The sequence below is a fragment of the Physeter macrocephalus genome, unplaced genomic scaffold, assembly GCF_002837175.3.
Source record: "Physeter macrocephalus isolate SW-GA unplaced genomic scaffold, ASM283717v5 random_103, whole genome shotgun sequence".
Lineage (NCBI taxonomy): Eukaryota > Metazoa > Chordata > Mammalia > Artiodactyla > Physeteridae > Physeter > Physeter macrocephalus.
The window spans coordinates 79,821-95,610 of record NW_021145393.1 but is presented as its reverse complement, the minus strand read 5'-3'; the positions used below and the strand labels follow the sequence as shown (position 1 = coordinate 95,610).

The 15,790-nt window shown below is 51.0% G+C and overlaps 1 protein-coding gene across 3 annotated transcripts; it reads left to right on the top strand.

Annotated features, from left to right (window-relative positions):
* The first annotated feature begins 8,354 nt into the window (after positions 1 to 8,354).
* On the top strand, positions 8,355 to 14,349 carry AP1S1 (adaptor related protein complex 1 subunit sigma 1). 3 transcript variants are annotated; one of them, XM_007126390.2, is made up of 5 exons: positions 8,355 to 8,482; positions 10,317 to 10,495; positions 11,133 to 11,241; positions 12,219 to 12,356; positions 13,577 to 14,349. In XM_007126390.2, exons 1-5 carry the CDS (start codon positions 8,480 to 8,482, stop codon positions 13,622 to 13,624), a joined length of 477 nt encoding a protein of 158 aa, XP_007126452.1. In that variant the 5' UTR covers positions 8,355 to 8,479; the 3' UTR covers positions 13,625 to 14,349. The 3 variants fall into 3 exon arrangements, with proteins under 3 accessions (XP_007126452.1, XP_007126450.1, XP_007126451.1); XM_007126388.3 differs by lacking the exon at positions 13,577 to 14,349 and having other exon boundaries at positions 8,416 to 8,482; positions 12,219 to 12,929; XM_007126389.4 differs by lacking the exons at positions 8,355 to 8,482; positions 13,577 to 14,349 and adding an exon at positions 9,099 to 9,284 and having other exon boundaries at positions 12,219 to 12,929.
* Positions 14,350 to 15,790: the final 1,441 nt, after the last annotated feature.

Here is a 15,790-nt window from a genome sequence, read left to right as displayed (position 1 = left end):
CTGTTCCACCCCTCTAGGTGGACACAAAGCACCGAGCTGTTCTCCCTGTGCTATGCGGCTGCTTCCCACTAGCTATCTATTTTACATTTGGTAGTGTATATATGTCCATGCCACTCTCTCACTTCGTCCCAGCTTACCCTTCCCCCTCCCCATGTCCTCAAGTCCATTTTCTATGTCTGCATCTTTATTCCTGTCCTGCCCCTAGGTGACATAGATTCTTTTTAAAAATTTATTTATTTATTATTTTGGTTGCGTTGGGTCTTTGGTGCTGCACACAGGCTTTCTCTAGTTGTGGCGAGCGGGGTCTGCTCTTTGTGGCAGTGCGCAGGCTTCTCACTGCAGTGGCTTCGCTTGTTGCGGAGCACGGGCTCTAGGTGCACAGGCTCAGTAGTTGTCGCTCGTGGGCTCTAGAGCGCAGGCTCAGTAGTTGTGGCACATGGGCTTGGTCGCTCCGCGGCATGTGGGATCTTCCCAGACCAGGGCTCGAACCTGTGTCCCCTGCATTGGCAGACGGATTCTTAACCACTGCGCCACCAGGGAAGCCCCGACATAGATTCTTAATATCCTCCTTAAAATAGTACCCTGAACAGTCCTTTATTGTCTTCTTCCAGTATCTTGAAGGCTTTTGCCAGAGGACATACTTCTCCCAATTATTTTCCATTCGTATATTCAACAATAATTTTTAAATGGAAAAAATACCAAGAACTAGCTGTCAAAATTGCGTGCTATCCAGCTCCAGAGCCCTGAAGATGGGATTGATAGACCCGGCCCCCGACGGAAACCTAGATCATGTCTTAATAGGAACTAATTATTGTCCAGAGGCTCTTGATCAAAACATTGTCTGATAGTTAAGCGGTAGTGAGTTGTCCATCACTGGAAGTGTTCAAGGACAGCCAGGATGACCTCTTGGTGTGGATGAGTCAGCAGTCAGGGTAGAGGTGATTTTTTTAAATGACAAGGAACACCTGCTCATACTAAGACATTCAAACAGTTTGAAAGGGTAAAAGAGGATCACTGATTGACATTTTGGTTGTTTCATGGCTTTTAAAAGCAATGTCATTGTTGTGACCAACAATGCTGAGACGGACATCCTTGCACATTTATCCCAGTGCACACGTGCTCTTATATGCATAAGATAACTTCCTAGCAATGGGACTAAGTATCTTTTAAGAATCTCCTAACCCCACAAGAATGTGATTATGTTGGTAACACCAACATTTTCAAATGGTACAAAACAATCAAAGGTGATCATCTTGCCTGATAAGAATCCTACCTTTTCTGAAGCTTAAAAAAGCCTTCACAACTTTCCTGAATAACACCACTGCCATGAAAAATGATAGATTTTTAGACCTTGAACTGAAAGAAGCTTCACATAATAATTTTCCCTAAAATTATGTTAGACTTCCTTGGAGCAAATTTTGATTATAATGTTTTGGAGAGTAAATCTAGAAAGGGTCTCCATTCACTGACTCCCTCCTCAGTCATTCAACACGTACTAAGGCCTTCTCACTGCCCTTCTCCTCCTGTATCCCTCTCAAGGGTCAGTCCAGGGGCATTCTTGGGGCCTCCGACACGATGCACTAGGATGTTCCAAGGGGCTGTGGTTGTTACACCTCCTCCTTATGGTTTCCTCTCTTTACATTCAGGATTTCCTGTCTCCCACGAGGCTGATGTAGTAAGAGGGGCCCCAAAGTGCAGTCAAGCCTGGAAGGAAGGTCTTCCTCTCCCCTTAGAAAGCCAGTGGGAACCAGGGCAAGACCCAGAGGAACAAGGCCTAGAATGAGTAGCTCCCCAAAGCTACTCTCAGCTTTAGAGAGAGATGCTCTCCTTTAACCTCGAAGACTTCTCCATCTTTCCTTTCCTATTCTCACTGTGCAACTGGCAAGCCTTGAAAGACTGAGATATGGTTGGAGAACTACAGGGAAAAAGGCCAGAGAGGTCACTTTGCCTCTTCCTAGCTGGCTTAGAGCCCGTACACAAAAACTAGATGTAGCCTGAGCCAGTTCACAAGATACTTCTACGCTGAGATTTATGGCCAAAACTTCAGCCGGGGCTAAAGTATTCCTCTTCCTGTAGCAATACTTCCTTCCTCTCATACAGATTCCGCTTCGGGCTCATAAAGGTTAGCTGGCTCATGAAGGCAAAAGTCCAAGAATTTAGGACACCAAGATCCAGATTTATCTTTTGTCCTCCTTATACCCTGAAAATATGACCAATGCCAGGCACTGGGCTAGTTGTTGAGGAGCTACCCATCTGTGACAGATTGGCTTAGAGAGCAAAAGACCCTCCTTTTTGCACAAGATGATTCCAAAAGCAGAACACATTATAGCCTTAATTCTGCAGGATGTAATTCAACCACTGTCCATACATGCTGAGAAGGCTCAGAAGAAAAGAGTTCTTCAGAAGGTCTCTTCGCCACCAAGGGAGTTTGCCCCATTTAACAGTACCTTCTGTTCTTCTCAGATATTTTGAGGACAAAGACGGTGAGGCAGCCTCACAGTGTGAAGCCCACCCAGCCCTCCTTGGCCACTCTTCCTCTCTCTATTTCTAGGGATGAAAATTCCAAGAGATCTGCCTGCATCTATCATAACTGCAGATTTCTTGTTCACCTCACCCGTTGGAATTAGGTATTTGCCCAGGTGTGGGCGATGAGTATGGATTTTGTAAATCCCTCAAGGGTAAAAAGATTCTATCAGAATGAAACTTGTCAAGGAGACACCATCTGTTTTCCAAAGCATTTTTTTTTCCAGGCGGTTCCTCAAGTGAGTTTCACTGTACTAATCATGGCACGCACTTCTGTAGAGATGAGGAAGGTAAGACACAGGAAGGTTGAGTCACTTGCCCCAGCCATGCCGGCGCTCCTGCCCGCTACACCGTACCGCCCTCTCTGTGGCATTTGTGGACACAGGTCTCCCTGAACACAGAGGAGGGCTCAGACGCAGTCAGGAGCAAAGGTGCTGCCCTCACGTGCCCGTCACCAGGGCATCCTGTGTGCACACCTGTGCCTTACCAGCTTGAACACCAGCATCCTGAAGGTAGCCTTTTCTCCCCTGGCCACCAGAGGTCGCTCTGGCGCCAGTGGAAAGCTTCTGAAGCAGAGCAGCTACGGCTTCAACCAAAATCTTGCCAAGTCTGAACTCCAATTTAACAAGTTTTTCTTTAAACGTGTAACTGTATACGGGGGGCGGTGAAGCACTTTTAAAACAGAGTAAGTGAGGGACTTCCTGGACTTCCCCCAGTGGTTATTAAGACTCTGCAGGGGGTGCGGGTTCCACCTCTGGTCAGGGAACTAAGATCCCTCATGCTGTTCAGCGCAGGTTAAAAAAAACAACAATAATTGTAAGTGATCGATGTTTCTTACTCTCAAGTACAGGCATACCTCGGAGATACGCTTAATTTATAAATACTTTATTGCTAAAAAATGCTAACCATCTTCTGAGCCCGTAACTGTAATCTTTTGCTGGTGGAGGGTCCTGTCTTGACGTGGATGGCCGCTGACTGATCAGGGTCGTGGTTGCTGCAGGCTGGGATGGCTGTGTCAATTTCTTAAAATAAGACAACAGTGATTGACTGCACTGATTGACTCTTCCTTTCACAAACAACTTCTCTGTAGCCTGCAATGCTGTTTGATAGCATTTTACCCAGAGTAGAACTTCTTTCAAAATCGGAGGCAATTCCCTCAAATACTGCTGCTGCTTTATCAACTAAGTTTATGTAATACTCTCATTCCTTTCTTGTCATTTCAACAGTCTTCACAGCATCTTCACCAGAAGTAGATCCCATCTCAAGAAACCACTTTCTTTGCTCATCCAGAAGGAACAACTCCTCGCCATGAACGTTTTATTGTGAGACTGCAGCAGTTCAGTCACATCTTCAGGCTCCACTTCTAATTCTAGTTCTCTTGCCATTTCTACCACATCTGCAGTTACCACAGTAGTAACAAAGATCACTGATCACAGGTCACCATAACAAAGATAATAATAATAATGAAAAAGCTTGAAATATTGCAAGAATTACCAAAATGTGACACAGAGGCATGAAGTGAACAAATGCTGTTGGAAAAATGGTGCCAGGAGACTTGCTCAGTGCAGGGTTGCTACGGTACAAACCTTCAATTTGTAAAACACTCAGTATCTGCGAAGCACGATAAAGCAAAGCGCAGTTAAATGAGGTCTGCCAGCATCTAAGGAGCATACTCACCAAAAAGCTGAAATGTTACGGGAATCACTGCAAAAATGGTTGAAAGAAACATTCTAGAAATGATCACTGGAGTGTAAAGGGTCATCAGAACCGGCTGCTTTGTTCACACTTAAAGGATGAAGAAGATGGATTTGGGTCTGCGGGGAGGGAATGGCAGGGCATTCCAGAAAACAATATGAACAGAATCACAAAGGAAAAATAATAGCAAGGCAGGCTCCAGGGACATGCCTGAGAATGAAGTCCCAAGTCATCAAGTCGGTTTTCAGACTGCTGTCTCCCTCCTCTGATAACCCAGCCAGTCTCCCCTTTTTCCATACGCTCTCCTAGTCTATCAGGCAGGTCTGATCTATGTCCCTTGAATAAGCCATGCTTTTCGTGATCCTTCATGTCCCAGGCTGATAGTCTGCAAACTCAGGAAAAGGTGGCGATGTTGACCACAGTGGGAAACCGAGAAATGGGACGGTTTCAGGGGAAGGCGGAAGGCAGTTACTCATTTTGGGCAAGTGAAGTTTGAGATGACAATGAAATTTTCAAGTGGAGGATCCAGTGTACCTGTCTTCAACAACTCTTGGGTACCTGCTGTGTGCCGGGCACTGTGCTAGGCACAGGAGAAACAGCAAAAGAAGGCAGTTTATGCTCTAGCAGGAATAATAGATATTAAATATGTACTGTTATATAGAAAATTAGAAATTAGCATATTTGGGGTGAGATGTAAGATTTAAATATCTCGATTAGGTAACCATGTATACCAATCATAACTGAAGCCAATCAACAAGCACTGTGCTAGGTGCTGTAAAGAAATAAAACATGAGTAAGCCACTGTCCCAAGGGGAGCTTACAACTCACATGTGCCATCAACAGACAGTGTGGCATGATTACCTAGTTTACCAGTCAGAGTCCTTTGTTACCAGGAACTGAAACCAACTCTGGCTAAATGAAGCAGAAAAGGAAACTGGGGAGCTCAGGGAATTGCCAGGAGGGCCAGAGAACCTGCAGGAGGTCTCATACTAGACACAGAGCCCCAACTTACAAATCACCAGGTACCCCCACCCGACCTCTTACTGGCACGGGACACTGCCATTGGCCCACTCCACCTGCGCCCTAGGTTTTGTCCTCTGACCCTCTGCCAGAGTCTTACCTATCCTCATCACCCCATCCCCCCTCATTCCCTCCTGGACCAAAGTCCAGGTGAGAGTAAAGATCGGCCGAGTCCAGCAGACATGCCCTGCTGTGCGCACAAAGAGGGCTGCCAAAGGAATATCTGGGAAGCTCGAACGCTACACTGGGGGGTCGCTCCATCTCCCCCTAGGCTCGTAAGGTGGGGATTCCGAAACCCTAGGAAGGGGGTTTAGAACCAGGGAAGTGAAAAAGAACGGCAAACATCTAACACAGAAAGTATTCAGGACCCTTAGGAATAGCATATGATAAGGTCCCAACTGCTTAGTTTAAAAAAAAGAAGTTAAAAAACTCCCAGAGATGACTGCAAATGACATCATCAGGGAACAATGAGTACTTAAAGAATACACCAAAAATGCTGGCGGGGGGCTTCCCCGGTGGCGCAGTGGTTGGGAATCCGCCTGCCGATGCAGGGGACGAGGGTTCAAGCCCTGGTCGGGGCGGATCCCACGTGCCGCGGAGCAGCTGGGCCCGTGCGCCACAGCTGCTGAGCCTGCACTCTGGAGCCCGCGAACCACAACTACTGAGCCTGCGAGCCGCGGCTGCGGGAGCCCGTGCTTGACGACGGGAGAGGCCACCCAACGAGAAGCCCGCCCACTGCCGCGAGGGGGAGCGCCGGCTCGCTGCGCTAGAGAGGGCCCGCGCGCAGCAACGAAGACCCAAAGCAGCCAAAAATAAATAATTAAAAAATAAATTTTAAGAAAAGGTGGCAGGGAGCATCATCACAAGTGAGAGAAACACAGATCATAGACTCGGAAATGAAAGGCTTTGGAGGCCATGTGGATCACCCTTCCACCCACCGCAGGAACCACCGCTCCAACCAGGTGAGGGAAGCGGGAAGGCTTGGGGAGGTGTCAGCATGGGGTTCACAGGAGAACAATAAAGACACCATCCATACCAATGAAGGAGAATCTCACCTCTTCTATTTTTCCATTTATACAAATGGCACCACAAATTCTCCACATTCATCTTTGATTCTTCTTCCTTCTCTACTTAGATGAGTTCTAAATTCAGGTGATTTGACCATTACAGGTATCTCTCCAATTTGGCCCTCTCCATTTCATTTTTGTGCCTAGATTCCCAAAACTGCCTCCTAGATGATCTTCCAGCCTTCCATTTGTCCTTTCAAATCATCCCTCATATTACTATAAGATTAACTCTTTCAAAGCTGTCTTCACCAAGTTATTCAGCAGCTCAGACAACTATAATGACTCCCAACTGCCCACTGCTTCAAATCCGAACTCATCTGCAGACACAAGCTTATTGGACCCACTAACTCATAGATTCCCTACGTGTATCATTCATTAACCATGAAGAGATAAATGCGGTCCATCATCCTCTAGTTAGTTTAAACCACTTGAGTCTATGATTCTACGTGAGCAAAACCCCTATTTCTCACAATTCTCTCATGGATCTTATCTTCTCTGCAGCTAGGCATGGCACGTTGACACAAGGAGTTCTAGAAAGTGTCATCTTTCCAAGGAGTGTAGGAGTTTACATCTCTAGATCTTCCACACTTCCTCGGGCTGTTGCCTAGATCTTTGCTTTACATCTTTACCTCACTGCTCATTACTTCTTTATATACAACCTTCTCCTCTCCCCTATGAGCATTTTATTATTTTGCCTTCTGCCCTTCTCACACACTCCCACTCCTCCTTTTCACTCCATGATGACAACCTGCTTTATTGATATGATTCTTGACCTAAAAAATAACACCAAGATAGTTCAGCCAATGTCTATGCCATTGGCAAGCCTACGATATAGGCAGAGGAGAAAGGGAGATGAAAAAGAAAGGAAAAAGAAAAAGTAGTAGACCAAAGAAGTTGGGAAAGGCAAATAGTAGTAATCGCTACCAATATCAAGTGTTTACGGTGTGTCAGATACTTTCTATACAGCCTCGAATCGGACTTGCAAGGTAGGTATTGCTATCTTCATTTTTTAAATGAGTAAACGGAGGGTTAAAGGACCCACCTGAGCCTATACATCAAGAAGAGATCAGAGAGACCAGATTGCATCCCAGGTGATTAGGCCCACCCCCTTGCAACTAAAGCATATGACCTCCATAACAAAGAGTAAGAAGAAAAGAATGCAAAGTGGAGACAGGTAGAGGCTTACCAACATTTGCTTCAAGTGCTACTCAAAAACAATAGCATCATTAGTTACCAATAATTATCTAGAAATATGCCATTAAGTTTTCGGCACGACAAAATTTAAGATTTTTCTCTTATCCATTTATATGCAAACTCCTTTACTACGTGGACACACACACAAATATACACACTCACACATGCACATCCTCAGCCAAAAATCTTGTATTACAATTTACATCCTTCTCATCTTTACACTTGTGTCTGGGTTACAACTGTCCCTTTTTAGCTTTGACCCATGCCAACTTTTTAAGATTCTCTTTATTTCTTCCTCTTTCGCCTTAATCATGCTTCTCCCCCTCTTCCTTACATCACTTTTCTATCAGCCCCTCCTTTTCTCTTTTTATTTCTCGTCTGCCCCATTACCTACACCTTTCTCTTACTTTGAGTGTTGTTGCATCTAGCAGGTTCCCAGCAGATATCTATTCTGAGCTCCATACTTCTCTCATGCCTGCCCCACCACCCCCCTTTGTCTTTGCCTTCCTCGTCATTCCTCCTTCCCTACAGACAATTCCCACCCTGCCCCCTCTCAATCGCCCACGCCCCTTCCATTAAACCTCCCTACTTCCTCACAAACTCCAGCGGTCATCTCATCCACCTCTCACCCCTTTACCCGCCTTTCTCCCCCAAGGTTCCAAAGCGCGAGGACCTCATTGTCCTCCTCCCCCATCCTCCAACCAGCCCACAAGACTGCCTTGTTACCATGACGACAGGGCTACTCAAAGCTGAAGTCAACGACCTGGTTGCCATGGCTTCCGCTTCTCCACCTCCAGCCCCGCCCGCGCGCCCCGCAGCGTTGGCGCCTGCGCAGTACGCAAAGCCTTGGTTCTCTGAACCGCGGCGGACAGGGCGGGGCTTCAAGCGAGAGGGAGGGAAGGAGGCGAAAGGATAAGAAAGGGAGTGGAGCTGGCGCCTACGGTGGCCGAAGAGGGACGCGCAGAGCCGGAGGCTGCAGGATGGTAGGCTGTGCAAAGAGGGAGGGGAGGGGGAACCGAGGGGCGTGGGCTGCACCTGCAGGGGTCCTTGGGGCCGCCCTCGGTGTGAGCCGCTCTTTCTCCCTCCGGTCCTCAGAGGCCCTCACTTACCTGGGCGGTGGGCTAGCCGGCCTCGGAAGGAAGAGCAGCTGGAAATGGCTTTAGGGAGAAGGCGCGGAGAGGGGGCGCATTTGTGGGGAGAGAGGGAGGTGACTAGGGGGCGGCGGGACCGTCCGGAGCCACGGGGAGCGCGCGGGTCGCGATCCAAGGGGTCCCAACCACTGCCGCAGGGAAGTCGCCCGAGGAATGGGGGCTCCGGGGCCTGTTGGCGGAGGGAAGCAGCGGGGGTCGCGAGTTACCGAGACCCTCTGTCCATGTGCAGCCCAGGGCAGCGGCAGCCGGCGGGAAGGGCGGTGTGTGCGAGGGGATAGTTTCCGGGTCCGAGGAGTGGACGTCCTGCCTCACCTAGAGGCGGGGGTGAGGTGGGGAAGCCAAGTGGGCTCGAGGTTTTGCTCTCGGGGACCCAGGCTTTGGCTTCCCGGTTCCGGTGCTTTTGGCTCTCCGGCCCCCACCCCATCCTCTTTCCGGAACTCGGGCCTTCCGTCTTCCTGCTCCCGGCGCACCCCCCATGGTAGCCGCGCGGGGCTCCCTTGCGCCCCTCTGTTGACCACCCGCCGCGCTAGCAGCGCTTCCCCTTCCCCGCCACCAAAAAAACCCAGTTCTCTCGAATTCTGATCCTTAGCCGTCTAAACTAGTGCCGTTCCGCACACCCAGGACTCCGGCACTGGTAATGTACACGGAGAGAAGAGCTACACGGAGAGGGAGATGACTCCAGGATGTGGCCCGGGCCCGCCCACCCCCCGAACTGGGAAGCTGTGGTTGCACGGGGTAGCGAGGGCTCTGCACTCCCCAGTCCACCCCCCTGCGCTTGTTCCACAAACATTTCCTAGGCGAGCCACCCTGAATGCCTGTGTCCAAACTGAGGGACTGAAAGGGAAATTGGTCACCTGGTATCTGGGGAGGTGTGGGCGTTCAGCAGGAGGCACCCTAAAAGGAGGAAAAGAGGAATATGGCTGGCCAAATGCCTGGAGGGCCGAGGAGAGCAGAGGGTGGAATCCGGGGCTCCCAATACCATATGCTAACGTGAAGGATACCCCTGGGCACAGGACTGGCACTGGAGGGCAGTGTGTTGGGGACATCAGCAAGGGTGTATGGCTAGGATGGGGTGGAGGATTGAGGTAGCTTCTTGAGAACAAGATACGTGATTTCAGCGTGGTGGTGGATAGAAAGAGCAGGAAAGAAAGCAGACATCTCTGACACAGCTATGGGCTGCTTGTCACCGTGATAGCATTTTACCCACCTTTGGAAAACAGGATTAGGAAACAGGGGGTCAGGAAATAATAATAATAATGATACCTAATGTGTTAGAGTGCTTACTACGTGCCGGGCACTGTTTCACGTATCAACTCCTTCAAGCCCACCTAACAACTCGGGAAAGTAGGTACTTTCATTATTTCCATCTTACACACCAACAAACTGAAGCCCAGAGACATAAAGTAATTGCCCAAGGCAAATTACTCAACTACTAGAGCCAGGATTTGAACCCAAATGACAGACTCAGAAGCTCTGACACCCCCTACAAGGAAAGGCACCTGCTGGTGGGAATAGCCAGAGTTGACAGCAAGGGCTGATGTTTTGAAGAAAGTAGGAGCCGTGAGTAGAGTTAGATGGGATGAGTTTGGAGCTGTGTATTTCTGGAGGAAACCAGCTCAGAGAACCAAATCTCTGACCCTTGGCCCTGACTCTCCCCCACCCCCAGATGCGATTCATGCTGCTGTTCAGCCGGCAGGGGAAGCTGCGGCTACAAAAATGGTACCTGGCCACCTCAGACAAGGAGCGAAAGAAGATGGTTCGGGAGCTTATGCAGGTCGTTCTGGCTCGCAAGCCCAAGATGTGCAGCTTCCTGGAGTGGAGGGACCTCAAAGTTGTCTATAAGAGGTGACTCCCCACCTACTTTCAGACCTGCCTGGATCCTGCTTGATTGGGGTCTGGGATGGGTTCACCTGGCCAAGAAACAGGCAGGAAGAGCTTAGAGCTAAGGACATCTGGAGGGCAGCGATGAACTCTAGCCGCCTTTACTTTCCAAATTCACCTTGAAGAAATTCTTGTTCCCTTTTGGCTTTGCTCAAGCCTGACACCTACTTCATGCACCTACCTCTGTCCCGAAGGCCCCATCTTGTCTATTGCACATGTCCCTGGCAGCCTCATTCAGCAATCATAGATCCTGCACCACTTTCCTAACACACACACACACACACACACACACACACGTGCACCAACCCTTTCCAGTTCCTCCTCTGAGCAGGTGAATTCGTGGCTCAGGTTTTTGCTGAGTCAAACTGAACAGGTCAGAGGTCGAGAGGGAAAGAGCTTGCGTCCCTGCCTGCGTTTGTGAGAGGCACAAAGAGGCAGAGTGGGTTACTGTTTGCATACTCTGGGGCCACCCCGCCTGTGTCCAGTAGGGGCACAGACTGGGAATGGGGAGAAACGAGAGGTTTGGGCACAAAATGCCTGGGTCCCAAAGCAGCCCCAGCAGCCGTCCCAGCAGCCATCCCTCCTGTGCCCCTGTCCTCAGATATGCCAGCCTCTACTTCTGCTGTGCCATCGAGGGCCAAGACAATGAGCTTATCACGCTGGAGCTGATCCACCGGTACGTGGAACTCCTGGACAAATACTTCGGCAGCGTAAGTCTCCCCATCCACCCATTTCCACGCGCAGCAGTCCCCTCTTTTTACCAAACTCTGGGATCCTTCCGGTCTCTGCCCTGGAAGACTCAGGAGAGGGGAAGTTGGAACAGTGAGAACAGTAGTTAATCTCCCTCTTTAAGCCTTAAGCCTATTAGCCATGCCCCTTAATCAGCTCGGGGGGAGGAGGGTGGGGACCGGAATCTGCCACTTAGTCAATCCATCTAGAGCTCAGCTCAAACTTCTCACACAAGGACAGAGGCCACGTTCAGATTTTTATCAATGGTTCCTGACCTTGACTTTGCTTTGGGATCTTCTGGAGAGTTTTTTAAAAATAGCGATGCCTATGTCTCACCCCCGGAGATTCTGAATTAACTGATCTGGGCTATGGTCTGGGCACTGGCAGTGAGCTCAGATCTTAGGCGGGGAATAGTAATAACTCCATAATTTGTATTCCACTTAATAATTTACAAAGTGCTTTCAGGTTCTCCTGTTTGCTCCACATTCCGTCCTATGAGTAGGTGTTGGTGTCTCCATTTTCAGATGAGAAAACTGAGACTCAGAGAAATTAAATGACATGTAGAGTTAGCTGGTTAGTGTCACAGTGCTGCTTGGAACTGAAGTCATTTACCCCATGATCCAGAATCTCCTTCCCTGCCCTGTCACAGTGCCTAGGGAGGGAAGCTAGCCCAGCCTCTGGTAGGAACTGTGTCGCAGATTTGCGGGGAAGGTAACAGGAGTCAAGGTCAAGGGTAGACTAGAGCAACTAATATTTCATGATCACAGAGAAGGAGGCAAGAGAAGGAGAAGGAAAAGCCAAACCAAGGACTAAGGCCTAGGGGTTGGGAGGACATAGACCGAGGGCAAGAACCCAAGGTGGGGAGGGGTGGTCACGAAGGCCATGGAACCGCGATGAGAAAAAAGTGGGGTGGAGATGCACCTTGACACTCAGCTCTGCCTCCCCCGCCTCCTCCCAGGTTTGCGAGCTGGATATCATCTTCAACTTTGAGAAGGCCTACTTCATCTTGGATGAGTTTTTGATGGGGGGCGACGTCCAGGACACCTCCAAGAAGAGTGTGCTGAAGGCTATCGAGCAGGCGGACCTGCTGCAGGAGGTACGGGCCGGGCCAGTCAGGAAGAGGAGGAAGAGGACCAAGGCCAAGGGTGCCCTCCCTACCCTGGACACCTTGCCTGCGGGCCCCAGCTGCCCGTTCCCCACCTCCCTGTGGCGTCTGGCCCCCAAGGCGCCTGGTTGGCCAGCTGGCCCTCAAGCCCTAACTGCTAGGGGTGGGAGGTAGTGGGGGTGGCAGACGGTTGCCTGTGCCAGTTCCCCCCTCCTTCTCCCAAGACCCAGGGTATCTCATCCCAGCCAAATCGCCTTTGTCCCACGCTTCTCTTGGCATTTAGGGCTGCTCAGAGAATTGGAGAAGGGGCACATGATAGGTCATTCTTTCTTTCTTTTTTTTTAAACACACACCTACTCAAAGCCTCTGCTTCTCAGAAGCAAAATTTTGCGATGGGGATTTGGGGGTTGGGGTCGAGGGCGCCTGGTTGTTGATTCTCCCTTCTATCCGGCACCCCCGCCCTCACGCCATTACTGCCTGCCCCCTCTCTGCTGTGCCACTGCTGAGCCTTGGTGCAGGGAGATGAGTCACCGGAACCTGCAATGATGAGCAAGCCGGCCTGAGCTGGCTCTGAGGAGGGGGAGAGATGGGGGGCGGGGGGGGGGCTCATCCCTGCAGAAGGAGAAAGGGCAGAATCCAACTTGCCACCTCACTGGTCCAGCTCCCCCATCGCACACACACGCACACTCATACACACATGCCCTGGCACTCACACACCCACCCTGTTGCTAGTGCTCTGCTCAGACCCTAATGACTCATCTCTCTGCAGTCTGGTCCACCTTTCCTCGGGGACCTGATGCCAACTTCTTACTCCCTCTCCGCACCCAACCATCTGCCACCCCCAGCCCTGGGAGAGCCAGTTTCCCAGCCCCCAGTCCCAGTTTTACTCCCTCCCCTTCAGATACTAAGGCCGAGCCCCCTGCTTGCCAAGCTCCTGGCTTTGGCTTCTCTGGGTGGTGGTGGTGGACTCAACCTGGACCCCACTCCTTGTCATGGTTGGCTCTGGGGGGGGTGCACCTGGCAGGTACTCCTGGGAGGCTGGACAGCTCCCCTGAGGGAGCTCACGCTGGCTTCTCTCTTCCCTCCCCGTGGCTCTCTGTGCTTCCCCCCTCTGTCTGTCCTTACGATTGCTTTCTTGCCCACCCTACGCTCCCTCACCCGTCTGCCTCTCCTGGTGTCTCCACATCACCTTCTGTCTGTCTCTGCCTTAGGAGGATGAGTCGCCGCGCAGTGTGCTGGAGGAGATGGGTCTGGCCTAGCCTCCGCCCGGGGCCGCGTGGAGATGTGGGGAGCTGGTGGAGAGGCAGGGCATCGGTGGCCCTTTTCTTGGTGGAACCCAGCTGCCCCTCCTCTGCTGCCTCACCTTCTTTTGCAGTGAGCTGTGGGCTCAGGACCCTCGAACATTCCCTCCCTCCACCCCCTACCTCCTGTTTCCCCTTTTCCCGCTGAAGGTTTTAGGAGCTAGGAGGCAGGAAAATGTGACCAAGTCGGGGGTGCTATTTGGCTTTCATCCCCTGCCTTTGAAGAACTAATGTCACCCCAAACTCCCCCCCACCCTTATAACTGTAAATATATAAATATGTCAGGTTAAAGGGAAAAGGTTTTCAGGGCTCTTCTCTTCTCCCTGCCCCATAACCTACCTCCAGCCCTCCCGGCAGCCAGCCAGGGCAGCTTCTCTGCCTGGGAGGGGGACCTCCGTGTCTCCAGAGGGAAGTCCTTTTCCCTCATCTGTCTCCTCCCCTTCCTTCTTGGCTGCAGTGGGGCCTCCGTTCAGTTCCAGGGGAGGAGCAACATAGTTAATTTTTTTCTAACCTTGCTACTTTGAGGGAAGGGAGGGCTGGGGGAGGGGTAGGCTTTACAGAAGACTGGGCCCTGTCCCTCCCTCACTCTGAGTTCCCGGTGAGGCAGGAGCTAAGCGGGTGGGGTGGGGAAAGTGTCTGATTTTTTTTTTTTCCTCCAAAATAAAAGGAAAAGCATTTCTGGACTTTGCCTGGCTTAGGCTCTGTGAAGGAAGGCAGGGCTGCTGCGATCAGTCAGGACGGGAAGGCAACACTGCCTGTTCCACTCATCCCTGGAACTAGGGTTGCCAGATTTAAGGCCCCCCCAAAAAAGGAAGATACCCAGTTCAATTTGTTATGATAATGAATAATGTTTTTAGGATAAGTGTGTCCTGTGCAAATGTATTCATTGTTCATCTGAAATGCAAATTTGACTGAGTGTCCTGTATTTTACCTGGCACCGCCCTCCCCCCAAACAGATTTGTGAGCTCAGTGTCTCTCTGACCTCAGTGACCACTGACCAAGGTGCCTCCAACTCCCTGAGCTGCCTTCAGACAGGGAGGAGCAACTCCTGGGGACGTGGTTTCACTCCTCTGAGGTTTCTTTGTGGTCATTCACCTGGTTTAGTTTCATTTGGGGAGGAGACTCAAGAGTTCAAGGATCTATCCCATCCTCTATGCTTAGAAAAGGCTTGAGAAGCAGTTAAAAGCAGGATGTTTCCGTGGCCGCCAACCCCTCCTCCCCATGTGTCTTGTGAGGTACATAGGACCAGGAAATTTAGGGAGCAGTGAAGGGAGGTGGGTGGCAAGGTAGAGCAGGGGCGGTGGGAGCCACCAGCACTGCCTAAGTGGCCCTGAGATCGTGCAGAGGAGAATTTACTAGGTGGCTCAGAGCTGCGGCACCTTATCCGCTCTGCATCTCTCTGCCAGGGCCTGGGGACCTGTGACTTTACCCCCCAAGCTGGAAGTGGAATTTAGCTTTTCCTAAAGGATGTGAGCCTATGCTACGCCCCCCCCCCGCACCCCGAATACGGTTGAAAGAGGTTCTATCACTCAACCTTCGCTTTTGAGCAGGAGGAGATGGGTGTTGTGGATGGCGCTTCCCTCACCGCCCCTTGGGAAGGACCACGCAGGCCCAAGGGGACGGGTGAATAACCGAGAACAAAGTCCTAATAAAATAGTCACTTTTATTTCTTAGCAAAACTATTTCCTCCGTGAGGGGTATTTACAACAGAGTAGGGAAAGAAGGGGTAAATTCACAGCGATCCGGAGAGGGTGGAGAGGCTCTTGGGAGGCCCAAAGGGCGGGAGACAGACACTTCTTCACACAGTTAACTGGAAATCCTTTTTCCGGTTTCAGACCGGGACATCCCGAGAGGGACTAGGAGGGGACGGGGCCCCGCGGGGGCAGGGAACTCGCACAAACTACCCGCCCCCCTGTGCTGGCCCCGAGACACCCGTGAGTGAGTTTGGGATTTCGGGCTTCCGACGCACGAAGAGGTCTGACAGGTCCCGGCGTAGCCCGGGGGCGGGGCGGCCCGCGGGCGGGAGGGTGGGCGGGGGCGGGGCGGGGCGGCGGCCGAGGGCGGGGCCGGGCGCATGCAAACACTGAGAGGGGAAAGGAGCGACACGGAGGGGGGGTGGCGCCG

Excerpts from the sequence above, each read along its gene's own strand:
- AP1S1 (XM_007126388.3), top strand. Across the intron at positions 10,496-11,132 it reads CTCAAAGTTGTCTATAAGAG|ATATGCCAGCCTCTACTTCT; the intron begins GTGACTCCCCAC and ends CCCTGTCCTCAG. Across the intron at positions 11,242-12,218 it reads TGGACAAATACTTCGGCAGC|GTTTGCGAGCTGGATATCAT; the intron begins GTAAGTCTCCCC and ends GCCTCCTCCCAG.